This window comes from Crassostrea angulata, chromosome 7 (genome assembly GCF_025612915.1).
Source record: "Crassostrea angulata isolate pt1a10 chromosome 7, ASM2561291v2, whole genome shotgun sequence".
NCBI classification, from domain to species: Eukaryota; Metazoa; Mollusca; class Bivalvia; order Ostreida; family Ostreidae; genus Magallana; species Magallana angulata.
In genome coordinates, this window is record NC_069117.1 from 29,467,099 (window position 1) to 29,481,973 (window position 14,875).

General features: G+C 32.4%; 1 protein-coding gene across 3 annotated transcripts; it reads left to right on the top strand.

Moving 5' to 3' along the window:
• Positions 1–477: 477 nt before the first annotated feature.
• Positions 478–10,595, top strand: LOC128157041 (uncharacterized). Of its 3 annotated transcripts, none has more exons than XM_052819394.1 (13): positions 478–740; positions 1,507–1,559; positions 1,658–2,620; positions 2,729–2,805; positions 2,983–3,047; positions 3,598–3,624; positions 5,846–6,009; positions 6,257–6,470; positions 7,022–7,192; positions 7,442–7,523; positions 7,688–7,810; positions 9,172–9,213; positions 9,568–10,595. In XM_052819394.1, the coding sequence occupies exons 2-13, from the start codon at positions 1,508–1,510 to the stop codon at positions 9,580–9,582; spliced, it is 1,995 nt and encodes a 664-aa protein (XP_052675354.1). In that variant the 5' UTR covers positions 478–740; position 1,507; the 3' UTR covers positions 9,583–10,595. The 3 variants fall into 3 exon arrangements, with proteins under 3 accessions (XP_052675354.1, XP_052675356.1, XP_052675355.1); XM_052819396.1 differs by having other exon boundaries at positions 7,445–7,523; XM_052819395.1 differs by lacking the exon at positions 478–740 and adding an exon at positions 1,252–1,316.
• The last annotated feature ends 4,280 nt before the right edge of the window (positions 10,596–14,875 follow it).

The following is a 14,875-nucleotide window of genomic DNA, read 5'->3' on the forward strand; positions in this document are numbered from 1 at the left end:
AAATTTTCAGCAACACTCCGTTTAGGTTGTTATTTTATTTCTTGGGGGTTTTGTTTTCCCAAAGCAGTGCTACACTGCACCGAAATGGAAAATAAAGATATCTTGTAATTTTCAGCGCCTTGACAAACATTTAAATGTGCATACCTGAATTTCAGTGCTTGCACTTTCATCATCAAAAACTGTTGTACAGACACTAAATCCATAAAAATTGTAAAACAAGATGATATTAAAGATTTTTATGACATCATCCTTTAAAATTCGTCGACGCTAAAAATTTGGATTTTCCTCCTACTGAACACTCAGAATGTCGTAAAAGGGCACAGGCTTAAACAGAGAGAAATGGAAAAATCAATAAAACGTGGTGAATACAGGTATTGATTCAGCACACGCGCAATAATTAAAGCTACAGGTAAACGGCGAAAGAGGGGAAAAAAAGAAGAGGAAGACACTGTAGCGCCTGAACTGATTTAATGACCGATAGAGGGGTAAACTACATTATCAGTACCATACAGTAGCCGTTACCGTAACCCAGTGGATCCACTTATCCCTCTCTCCCCAACATACTCTGAATATAGGAGATTCCTAATACTGATGTCACTTAGAAAGTGTGGCAAGGATGTTGAGTTCGTGCACAGGTAGCGCCCTTTGAAGGATGTGATTATCTGCGCTTTATTTCTTTTTCCTGCTAAAAAGGGAGATTTTCATTGTGACATAAGGAAACTGTATTGCGTATCTTGAAGGTAAGGTTCTCGAGTTTCATTTCACTAAAGTTAAAGAAAATACACGGGGAAAAGGAAGTATGTGAATAATGTATTTAACATTGATTTTCATAAAGTTCATTCTAGATCCTCTGTAAGTTACTTTGTTTGTCATGACATGGTAATGAATAGTTCTTTATGTTGATTCTTTTCTTCGTTAATTGTCCGTAAGAGATAATGCTCGTATCTTAAGCAAGCTTGTATAACTGTGACAAGACTCGCCATTTGATCACATTAAACAGATTTACCTCCTGAATCCATTTAGCGTCGGATAAATTGAATATATCTCTCTATATTATGTGCTTATGGCATTAGATCAATGTTCCTTTGGGAAGCAGCTGTGGTTATGTGAAAGCTCTAAATCGTTTTGGGCGTAGGTAAAAAGCCATCCCGATTCTACGCGCTAACATGTTTAACAAATGATAATTTGTTTACCGAGTTTATATTAGTTACATCGATATAAATGAGCAATAAACTTTGTTAAGACATAGTTAAGACACAATTATTTCGTACCATCATCCAACTTCTATATTAGGATTTTACTTTTACTAAATTAAGGTAAAAATGGGTGTCAAAAGTTAATTTGATGTTTTATTGAATTTCTATCAAGGTAATATTAATGATATTTAACCTAGGTTACATCATTCCTTGCCCTTTGCAGCGAGTGACATGTTTTGAGAATTTTAACAACTTTAACACGGGAATCAAATCTTGTATGACAAAGTTAATTTCAACATTTTATTTTCAGAATGTCCACAAATACCAGGTTAACGAGATATGAATACATTGGTATACATATATGTAAGTAAAAAAATCGATTTCTACATTGTGCAGTTATGCTCAGTTTCTCAATGTATATTATGCGTGCATTAAAATCACATGAAACTTTAATATTACAGCGGTAATAATGTCGGCTGTTGTGCTAGTATCCAATTTGTCTTCAGTGACTAGTTCAACAACAGTAGCAACAACAACAACAACACTATCTCCTCAAGTAACACAGACAACAGAAAATGTAAATGTGGCTTCATCATCACCTGCCGGAAATGACACAACAGAAGCGACAGCAACATTACAAAGCGGATCCACCGAAGAAACAACAACAACAACACAGCCTGGTGAAACGTCACAATCAACAACAAGTTTAACTACAACAACAACAGCAACAACGACGAATAATTTAAACACAACACAGTCACCAGAGACGACTATCGACAACGTGACGACACAAAGTTCTACAGCTGTGATGACTTCTGAAACAACTTTAACAACAAGTGATGCGATTCCAACATCAACAGTAAATACAACTGAGGAAACTGAGACAACCACTTCGTTGGAAACAATAACCACAGAAACACCACATAGTACCCCGGTTTCAACAAGTGAAGGTGTTGAAACGACAACATCTACTGTAGCTCCTGTTACAGTAACAACAACAACAACAACACAAGATAATAGTTCAACTCCAGAAACAACAACACAATTTTCTACTGAATCAACCGAAGCACCAAGTACAATTTCAACAGATGCAACTCAGGAGACAGCAACAACAACACAAGGATCTAGTGACACTACAACTTCAAACACAACAACGCCAATGCCTGTTACATCAACCGGAACACCAAATTCAACAGAAGTGACAACCCAAGCAACAACAACACAAGATACTAACAACACTACTGCAGTGTCGGACACGACAACCGAAGAAACAAGTACACATTCAACAGAGACAACAAACCAGACAACAACGACTACAAGCGTTGAAAACACAACAACTCGACCATCTAGAGCATCCACCACAACAACACAACCATCAACAACAACAAAATCCTATCAAATGATGCCTGTTTATCCTGATACAGGTATGGTTGCCATATACTTTTTATGGTTCTTCTGTTCAATTAATGCAACATCTCGTCTCTTAATTTTTTAAGATTTTAAATTTTTAATACCTTTTTTTTTTTTTAAAGAAAATGCTGTTCTGGAATTTACGTTTGAGCTGAGGTTCACTGACTGCACATTCAACAAAACTACCATTGAAAACAAGGTGCGTACATCAGGTATACAAGTGCACTTCAACGGTATAGAGAGAGAGAGAGAGAAACAAACATCACTGGATGTTAAGTTATTTATGATTTAGAATATCGATTTTTATCAATTATTAGTGTCGACCCATACGTTTTAATGTTTATTATTAACTGAGTTTTTCCTTTTATTTTTATAGCTCTCAGTGGTATCCAGTTCTGTCGACGATTGTAAATACATCAGGGTAAAAAGCATCGACGAAGGGTACATATTATATTACCTGTACATGTATTTGTACAAATTAATACATGTATATCTTTCAATCTAAAATTGTATCAAATGATCGTAAGTAATTCAAAGTATAAGCCACTATAAATAATAATACAAACAATGAAGTACATGTATACTTTAATGTGCGCGTGATCGAGTAGATGTTCACATTTATTTAACGCCCGTTTATCCCTGTCCTTTTCCTTATAATGCATGCCTAATCTATGGCCCAACAAAACATGATTTTACAATTTCTTTAGATAGATTCATAAGTGCAGTAACACGCAAGTGGTATCAATAATTTCATACCGCCAGGAGAGAGAAAAAATTGTAAAGCATGCCATTTAGTTTGCATTTTTATCATTTTTACAACATCCAAATACTAAACGGTTTCTAGGAAAAGGATGTCATATCAACAAAGCAAGATATACTGACTATTCGTGGTGGCTAGTTTATCCTTTAGAGCATTATTTGTGACCATGTGAAATAAATGTTATATATAACGCTGTAAAAGTGAAAAATATATATGAATTTGATTTTACAGCAGCTGCCGAAGCGGACGAAGTAAAAGGTAAGGTTTTATGACTCACTCGTTTGCTCTGGCCAACACCCGGTATTTGAATCTATAATCTATACCTTGACGTGTGTAACTTCCATTTGTTTATTTTTAAATGTCACTTAAACCTCGCCTAGATACGAATCCTAGGTTTTCTTAGAATTTTCCCTATATATAGTCTGTTTTTTATGATAGGTGAGCATGTATGATTCTGATTATTTTAAATCTTTTGTTATTCTCTTAATTTAAATATCCTGATCAACCATTAGTTGTTTTGAGGTTTATTCAATACTTTTTGATGAAGGTATCATGAAGCAGTTTTTTTTAGCTCACCTAGGCTGAAAGCTTTTTTTGAATGCTATTTTGTCCGGCGCCCGTCCATGCATCTTTCTGTCCGTTTATCTAAAAACTTTTCACATTTTCGACTCCTTCTACAGAACCACTGGACCAATTTCAACGATCTTAGCACAAAGAATTACTGGATGAAAAAGATTCACGTTTGTTAAAATGGAGGGACACTGCCTCTTTCAAGGAGAGATAATAAGCAATTATTTCAAATTGTTTTGTATTTTTCGAAAAACATTTGGCCAGAAAAACTAAAACTTGGATGGAGGCATCTTCAGATATTGTAGATTTAAGTTTGTTCAAATAATCATCCCCCGGGGTAGGATGGGGCCACAATGTGAGGGTCATTGATATTTTAAATATAAATATATGGAGAAAAATCTTCTTTTCAATAAACATTTGGCCAAAAAAGCTGTAATTTGTGTAGAAGCATTATCAGGTAGTGTAGATTCAAGTCAATCAGATCATGTGCCGGGATAAGGATTGGGCTACAAATGGGGGAGGGGGGTCGAATTCTTACGTAAAAATATATAAAGATATACATTTAAAATCTTTTTCCAAAAAACATTTGGTTAAAAATGCTGTAACTTATGTAGAAGCTTCAAGGGTAGGGTTGATTCAAGTTTGTTCAAATCATGATCCTCGGGGGTAGGGTGGGGTCACAACATTGGGTCAAATTTATACATAGGACGATATAGAGAAAAAAATTTAAAGATCTTTTCTTTAAAATTCAATTGACCAATAAAGCTGTGACTGGTGTGGTGGAAGCATCCCCAGTGTATTTAGTGGTGTACTCAAGATTGTTCAAATCATAATCCTCGAAGGTAGTCTAAGGCCACCATATGTTTGAATTCTTTAAAAATCTTCGTCTCAAAGACCAGTGAGCCAAAAAGCTGCACCTTAGTGAAAGCAACCTCAGGTAGTTTGGATTCAAGTTGGTTGAAATTGTGATCTTCGCGGGTAGGGTCGGGCCACAAGGGGGGGGGGGGGTAAACTTTTACATTGGAATAGGTAGAGGACAATCATTAAAAATCGTATTTAAATCCTTTGGCCTAAAAAAGATGTAACTTTAGAAAAAATCAGATAGCATACTTTAAAATTTCACTAAAGCATGATCTTCGGGCATAGGGTGGGCCTAATTGGGAGAGAGGTCAAATTTTACAAAGGAAAATTTTTTTTAGTTATTTTTAAATGTTATGATATACGGCATTACTTAAATGCAAGCTTCTGGCATATTTGACATATTGTTGATTCTTAATTTGTAGAATGTGGCCCTTGGACAATTTCATTGCCCTACGAGAGGTTTATGATTTGAGAATTGCAATGCTCAGTCGGTGCTCAGTCGGTGATATGACTATGATATCATCCTGTTACAAAGAGGCTCAACGTTTAACATAATTTATCCAGAAAAAAAGTTTCAATATATTTTTGTACAAGGTTTTTTTTTTACATTGTCCAGATATTCTGTATTTGATTCCATAAAGCTGATTTTATTTTATTGTGAGCCATGTGACCCATAGCCCTTTTGTTCAACCCTACACAAACGATTTCATTTATTTTTTTTCTTCATATGAATATCATAAGATCTTAAGTTTCCATCATATTTTTTGCAATTGTTATAGATTGATTGATTAAATATTTTATTTAACCAATATTGAAACCGAAAGTTGTTAGAAAATTATTTCTATAATTAATAAGGGAATCATTTGTTTCCCCTATGATTAATTATCTGCATGTAGTAAAAATTACAAAAATTGTTTTTATGTAGATTAAGTACGTACAAAGTCATGAGTCAAAAAAGTCATTATTTCTTCAGAAGTCACATTGGTTAAAACTATGTATTATAAATTTTATCGTTGTATCGAATGTGGCATTGGTTTGTAAATTGCAGGTCCGCCACGGCGTCGTATATCTCTGTAGACACTGCATTTGGAATTGATGCTCAGAAAGGAATCTCTAATGGGTCCAGTGTCAGCGATGATTTGTACACCGCTCTATCTAATGTAGATGATATCGATGTGAATTATCTTAACGAAACTAAGGATAACTTCACAGGTTTCTATTTGTGTTTTTATATATAATCCCTTATTATCACACAACACGCAAAAGGAATAATAAAAAGTGAATCTTAAAGCCGTACAATAAGATAACTGTTTTCAGATGCAGTACTTGTACTTTGGTAAACAATTTCATACTATTATCTATAATAAATTTCTATTGTTTGCACGAAGTTTGAAAATGTTAATATGATATTTTTAAGAGTACTACATTTTATACATTATATTTGGCTGTAAATTTACAGGTGCTTTGGCGTCCAAACAAATATGTGACTCTGATGTGTGTGCCAGTGCCCTGGTGGGTCGGCCTGGGTTTGTTTGCGTAGCTGATACTTTTACTCAAACATGTGCGATAATGTACTACTGTGACCATCAACCTATAGACTGTGGAAAACATGGCCACTGTTACGTAGAAACAGAAATCCAATCAGAGAGGGTATCCTATTCCTCTAAATGCAGGTGCGGTTCGATTAATTTAAGCTCTGTGACGAAATGGATTTTTCTATTGTTTTCATGTTGATAAGAACCATCTGTTGCCTTCACCCATTTGTTTGCTATGTCTTTTCGTGCAGTTTTGTGATAAAACAAGAACCACCCACAAAACTTACAGTTTTTTGTTGGGGGTTTTTTTCTTTGTGAATTTCATTTTCTGTGGAGTATATACATATTTTTTGGCATTTATGCCGCAATCAGTAATGTTAAAACGTTTTTAATAGAAATTTTGTATATATACTTTTACATTGATTACATATATCAAGTGTTTACATTTGTGCCTACATGTACAACATTTGCGACTAACACCTGCATGTAAGCACACAGTGCTTCGACGTTGTGTATTCGGTCATATAAACCTGTATCGATTCAATTTCTTTATTGCAAAAGACATACGTCTCATAACACTTATAATGGTGAACAATACAAACAAAAATATAGGCAACAACATATATTCAAACATATTAGGCAAAATATAGGCAACAACATATTCAAACAAATTCTGTTTCGTTTGTAAGGTGTACGCAGGAGGAGTTCTTCCGATACGAGGGTACTCACTGTACGGAGAGAGTGATGACGTGGGAGCTGGCCGTCATTATCTGTGCTTCCGCTTTCGGGGCATTGATCCTGGTCCTTCTATTCATCATTATAGTTATGTGCTGTAGGACTGCTTCTAATTCTGCTGATGTGTAAGAACAATGGATGAATTTGTACAAACATCAAAAATATTTTTTTTTTCATTTTGAAAATATCTGGATCACTAACATACATCTGTTACTGTATTGCGTAGACTTCATATTGTACATCAGTTAGTGAAAAAAGATCTCTGTTTCTTTCTGTCAAAATCAGAAGAAAAAAATGCTCCGCCAATCGTCAAACCTTTTTCTGATTAATTTATATACTACTCTGCTATTAATGCAAATATCATTTTATCTTAGAAGCTTTGAGGATTCTGAAGTGATGTACACTCCTTCGGGAATTGCCAGTGCCAACGGAAGAAATGGAAGAGATGCGTCCAAAGTAAGCTGTATAATTGAGAAATTTCTTTGATAACATATCAATTTTAAAATTCTTGGTTATAACACAGCAAAACTCACTGTGTGGTATCTTATCTTAGTATACACTATTATATGTTTTCTTGATATTAGAGTATTATTCATTTTCTCTTGTTCTTTTTATTTTAGGGAGTTGAAAATCAGGGATATATGGAAGTTCGAGATACGTCCGGAAGTTGGAAACCGGAAGCCAGCGCCAACACCTACGCACACATAGAATCCAAGTTACGAGAAAATAACTATGATATGCAGGTACTATCATATAAAGACGAGTAAATGAAAGGATTTTAACATCTGCATGGTAAAAAATGAGTGGTTAAATGAATCAATTAAGCTGTGCTTTTCATTTTCGGGAATTAACGCCTTTAAAAATTGCATTCCAAGGTAACCATGGTAATGTGTTTAAAAGGCTACAGAGTGAATAGTTGTGGAGATAAATATTTACGTATTTATATGGAGTCAATATTTGCGAGTGTTAGTAGCTTAGTGATTTATGCGTGGTTTTCATCATTTTTGTTCTTTTTTCAATTTGATTTTTTTAAACCCAAGATCAGTATCACGATATCAAACAGATTCACGTGACTTTTAAAAAATTACATTGGTTACACGACAATTGACAGTTTAATAGGAAAATAAAACGTCCTTGTACATGCAGTCATCATTTCCTCATGCTATTTTGCAATCAGTTCATAGATTTTACTGACAATCATCTTTAACTTTTTTTAAATGAAAATTCAAATTGTAAATATTGGTTTTGAAAAACAAATAAATCAAAATATGGCATTTTTTATTTATCTTTTTTGTATAAATCAAATAATATTTTACTCGGCAAGACATTACTTAAGATAGATAAGAATTACATAGTCAGCTTCATAAAATGATACAAGATGGACGCTTTGTTTATGGCTTATCCGAGTGAATTGATACACAATTTGTCTAATCGTCTAGACCTTTAGGTCGGGGACCTCTTTGTATACCGAAGTCCTCATTAATTTACCATTGGTTTAATAAAAGAGAGAGCCCGCGAGTGTCCTCCAGGAATTTTCTGTCTGTGTGTCAGAAGTAGTGTACGTCTGATTGCATCATACAATGACAATTAAGGATAAATTCGGTCGGGTTCGCTTTAATCAGTGGTCGTTCGTTAGCATGTTGATAATTTTTGTAAAAATATTTGTGTGCTTAAAGGTACTTCCATATATGGGTTCCTTCTGCGTATTGTCATGCTGTTTAATGATTTCCATTACGGTTTATATTGCTAAACTTACTGTTTTATGAATTTTTTAGTGAAATTAAATTATCTTTAAATATTAGTGTGGTTAAATTAAAGGCACTCCCTCATATGGGTTCTTTCTGCGTATTGTCATGCTTTTTAATGATTTCCATTAAAGTTAATAGTGATTAATTTACTGTTGGATTATGAATTTTTAAGTGAAATTAAATTATATTTTTTAATATGGAAGAAACAGGTATTGATCAATGGAACTAAATATATGTTTAATTAAAGCTGAATTTCTTTATCCTTTCTCTATTCAACACACATGCACATGTAAAACTAATGTCTTGTGTATTGCAGATTTTTTTAATCTGATGTTTTATTGTAATGTTTCTTGCAGATAAAGAGACCTCAAGTCACACAGTTCAGAAAATCGGATGAAGTAAGAAAGAAATTAATACAATCGAAAATTTTAAGACAAAAGTATTACATGAAATATCATATTTATCATATTTTTTAATGCACTACTAGTTAATTTTGCAATACACATACATGTGTTTTGTCTATATGAAGTATATCAAATAAATCAAGAACTCCAATATCTCTCATGTCTTTCGAAATTTTCAAAAGTAGTTAAAAAGATTAAATATACTATCTTTAAATGTAACAGCATCTTGTCATATCGAGGCCAATTTTAACAAATAAAACTGAGTTAAGAATGTTTCATCAAACGAATCATTGTAACAGTATGTAGACATTCACTTTGTACTTAACATATAATTTCAATCAATTTCAGATTACCGAGTTTTAGAGGAAAAGGGAGAGCATAATCAAAAAGTTACTCTGGAGAACTAAGAATTTCTACAAAATCGACTTTCTACATTTGTACCTGGGTTTTAGTTTGTGTTCATGCTTTTTTAAAGCCATTAAATCTTAAATTGTTGTGTTCAATGGATATACATGTATATTTGCATGTTCTCAGTTCTCAGATATCATAATTTATTAATGATTGCAAATTTAAATTCAGTCCCTGCTGTATCAATGAAACATATCAACTGATAAATGGAAAAATGTGCACCATAAAATTGTGCATGTGCATGTGCTATATTTTTATATAATATAATGCATAATTTATTAAAAAAAACGCTCATATTTTTCTTTTTTTTAATTAGTAATGAATGAATTTATAACGTTGCTGATTTTGCAGTTAACATTATTTATTACATTTGTTGCAATAGCTATATCGCAATATTTATTATTAATGATTCGTAATAGTTAACAATAAACCATTACACTGGAATGAATGCATTTTGCACTTTAGAATTCATTGTGTTAAAAACTTAAATGATACGATACGGGAGCTGTATGATAACTGTATGCACATAATTTTGATGTAAGTAATATTATAGGGTGCTACGGGTACATATTACTTTGCCATTCCCTTGCAATGATACTGTCCTTTACAAAAGTTTAGATTATTGGGAATCAAAAATTTTGATTCTCAATAATCTATTTTTTTGTAAAGGACAATACCCTTTATACATAGTACAGTACTAAATCAGGGTCTCACGTTGATAAACATGGCACATTAGGGAAATTATAATGTGTATCTGCTAACAAGTTTACATCAAAGTATAATGTTCTAAAATTTGACTTCCGTGCATCTAATTTATGATCCTGTGAGAATTTATCCTATAATGCATCGTTTTAATGACTAAAGTTTGAACATGCATGTGCCGTGATAACGCAGTCTTTGCCTTAAATTAAGTGACCATTGCGTTCATAAGTCCTTCATTGCCATCATTCTAAGACTGCTTCAAGGTATTGTGTGGGTCATTATCAAAATATGCAGCCTTTTGTGTCAGTGTCAATTTAAAGGGGGGAAAATAATGTTCTGGGGAATATATACAGTACCATTAGATTTTAGAAACTTAAACCTATATTGTTGAACAAATAAATCGACAATTTTACTGCTTAAAGTATAAAAAAATTATTATTTGTTATGAGATTTCAGTGAATTTATGTGTCATTAAATTTTTCCAACGTCTTTAACCTACAATATCTTCAATAATATTGATGTTTTATTCCAAAAATCAACGTTAATTTTCAAAACAACATTCATATTTTAATTTCTGCTATGCTCCTTAACAAGTTCTCTTTTAAAAACAATGAATTTGATGAGATATATGCTTGTACAAAAAATTTTTGTCATTGGTGTTACAAGGCAAATTATATAAAAATATCTTAAAATACATCAAGTAAATAATATTGTACTACAGTTGGAATCCCCCAGATCATAGTGACATCATTCCCTGCTACTAAAAAGATAAATGTATCAGTGATGACATCATTGTGATAGAAAATATGGCAGAAAATGTTTGTATGCTCCGAAAAATACAATGTAAACTGTGTCAGTGGGATAACGGGCTATTTAAGGTTTTCTATTATGAAAGAACAAAAAGGTTTTTAACATAAATGATGAATGTTTATCACATTATAACATAGGCTATGTAGCTTTGTGTAGTATCTGTTCTCTTGGGTCATACTGCTACATTTACTATGGATACATCAGTGGTATAACGGTCAGTGGTGTAACCAAAAATTGTTGTTACACCACTGATAAAACTGTTACACCACATGACATTATTTAATTATTTTACCTAATTCTTCCATTTCATTTATATTTTTAGCATTTTGAACAATTGTTATTTATCAATTTTACAAGTTAGACGCTGTCACAATAAAGAGAGCTTGACTAATTAATTGCAATTGTTTTTTTCTTAATCTGGAAAATGAGACCTGTTACACCATTGACATTATTTGAAACACCATTGACATTTTGTATGCTCTAGTTATGTTTTACTCATTTAAATATTTGATTAAAAGATAAAAGTAAAAACAAATTTATTCTAATAAAGAAATGAAATTATCCACATTTTATTTTTATTAAAAAATCAAACTTTTTAATGACTTATAGTGTATTATAAGATATGTTATTCCACTGACATTTCACATTCCCTATTATGTTATACTGAAATCTTTCAAATGCTTAAAGGTAACAAATGCTAGCTGAGCTTCAACAAACATATATAGACAAAGAGGAAGTGTATATGCATTGTATCCATTGATTTTGGAGAAAATTGGAGAAAATTCAATTTTAATATCCAAAATCTATGATTGATATGAGCTAGTATAGTATTGACGATGTTGTTTGTGAGATTGATGAGGCAAAGAAAGTTTGAACTCGGTACAAGGTGGATAAAAGTGTGTGGAAGCCAATAGTAAAAAATATAACATCAAAGAATGAGTGAATGCATGTAAAACAACATCTACATGCAAATTTTTCTGTCAGTGGTGTAACACTGATTATAAGTGGTGTAACAGTGTGTCTATCTTCAGATTATGAAAGAATGAGGCACGAAAACTTTTATTTAAGATCAAATTTATCACGTTTTAAATGCAATCAAAAATAGAAATTAGTTTATTTTACAAAATTTAACACACTTATCTCTTATTTATTTTCGCTAGGTCAGTGGTGTAACTTTTATGTCAGTGGTAAAACATAATAATCAGTGGTGTAACATGTGCATTTTTCTCCAAAAAAAAATTAACTGACAATAATACATGTATATTTGAAAACACCAGTGCATTTATAGTAATGTCTTTTTTATGCTCCATTGAAAGAAAAATCCAGTTGTGTTCTTTTTAATGCTCAAATTAAAAATTTGTTGAGTAACATCAAGACTTTGTCTCAAATGTTATGTTGGTCACTATGTAAATGTGTCAAATATTTTCTATTATCTAATTCTAATAACTTTAAATGAATTTTGTTGATATCAACTTTATGTCCATCATTTTTTTAAAGAATTATTTTATTTTATTTAAGAAATTTTTCCTATACTATATACCTGTTACACCACTGACAAAATGTTCACAGTTCATTAAATGTCAGTCTAATTATCAACCAAATGGTAGATTCCAATGTTTGCAAATTTTTAGATATTATCATTCATTGTTTGTTAAATGTGATTTTTGCAATAAAAGTAATTTTTTCAGCAATAATTTTCTCATGTTTTTCATTTTTCAAAAGTCTGCATATTTTGATAATGACCCGTGTATTTTTAATGATTCTGTATGTATCATTTAAATATGTATGTAATTCAATGAATATCATTGGTTAGCTTTTTGTCGCGTGCTTTAAAATATTTTGCGCAATATTGAGTCGATTATGATTTCTGAAAACGAATAGATACATGTGTATTTACATGTTGGATGAATGTCAATAAAAACATGATGATGTCATTTTTATAACAAGTACGTTTGTCTCTTCTTCTTTTCTAAAGAAATATTTAACAAATGTATACGTTGCTGTTTTAAAGTGGAATGCTTCACGAAAATTTTATTTTATAGGTTGTTAAAGTATCATTTCTAAAACATGGTTCCGTTGTTCAAAGAGGGATATATGCTCTCATTATTTTTTACGAGTTTTATGTAATTTTGATTTGAGAAAGTGGAAAATCTTTTTTGGTTGCTAGTAATACACTGCAGATATTGAAATTTGGTGTGAATTAATGCATGATATTTTATTTTTAATGCAGAATGATTGTATAAATCTATATATATCAATTTACTTTCACCGCTCCCCCCGGATCGTGATATGTCCACGTGATATATCAAAACGGTAGGTCTACAAGTGTACATGCATACATTTGAAGTGAAAACCTGAATAGAGGTGAAAGGTGCCCCCCCCCCCCCCCTTTTTTTTAAAGTCTTGACTTACATGTGAAAATACATTAAGTCTGTTTGTTTAGCATGATATACATGACCAACTATATACATGTAAGTAAATACGTTCATATGATTGTGAAAAATGTTTTTCATATAAAACACCATGAGCACTCTGATAATCAAACTCTCTCTCATTTGCTGCATAGTGTATATGTTTGTGTGTTCAAAGAGAAGGCATGTGAATACTGCCAATGCAGTCAAAAAAAACAAAAAGCATGCCACTTTATGATTTTAAGAAGCCACCCATAATCCAAATAATGTCAACCTTGGCGACTCAACATTATTAAGAACTCTTGTTTAAAAGGAGACTCAGAGTGTGGTTTTTTTGTGTCACGCAGGGTGAAACTCGTTCAAATTAGTGGGGACATATGACCTATACAAACATAACAGCCAAAGTCCTCGTGGTTTTTAAAAATCCTCTTTCTTAAATTAACGTCAAGACTGTCTGTCCCCTTTTATTCATGTGTGCGGTTTGTACAAGAGAACATCATGTGACTTAAACACTCAAGGATAAAAATATCTTCTTTTAGTTGTATTTTCTTTCACTTCAGTGAACCGTACCATGTTATATTTATTAATGAGATTCTAAAATCCATCTAAGAAGTTGATGATATATTTTTCTGTCGATAAATAATAGATTAATAATAATTAGATAAATTTCATTAATGAGAATTACATGGGTTATTGTTTTGATCACTATACTTTTTGTAACAACTCGTTGGACGCAATTAAATGGTTGGCTAATTAGTAGTAAATCTTTGTTACTTTTGCAGATTTGAATCAAATGATCATATGAGAGAATTCTGTTAAACAATTATCTGGAGGAAAAAGAATACATCACAAATGCGGAAATATATGTGCGAAAATATTTATGGATAATTACAACAGACACGTAATTGACATCGTTTTTTTTAAATGTGTGTGTGTGGGGGCAGATTTATCCGGGGGGGGGGGGGGGGTATATATTCGCCAATCTCTCCAAAATTTTAATCCGTGGGAGGGGGTCTATATAAGTACATATATTGGCCTACCTAGAACTCTAATCTTCTATCCTATATTTCAAATTTTGTTTATTTCCCTGTAATTTTTACATAAAAGATGAAAAGTTTGCAAAAATTCGTTTTAATTTCTAAAATTCAGTACCACATTCGCATACTAACTGTTCATAAAAAAGATGACACTGTCACGTGATTATGCAGCTCTCTTGGCTAACCTTCGCATACCTCAAGTTGCTCATCTGATCGGGCTCGGCTTCACGATGTCCTTGACCGCCCTTAGGTTATAAATACGTTTGGGACTCCTCGGTATTCATCAGT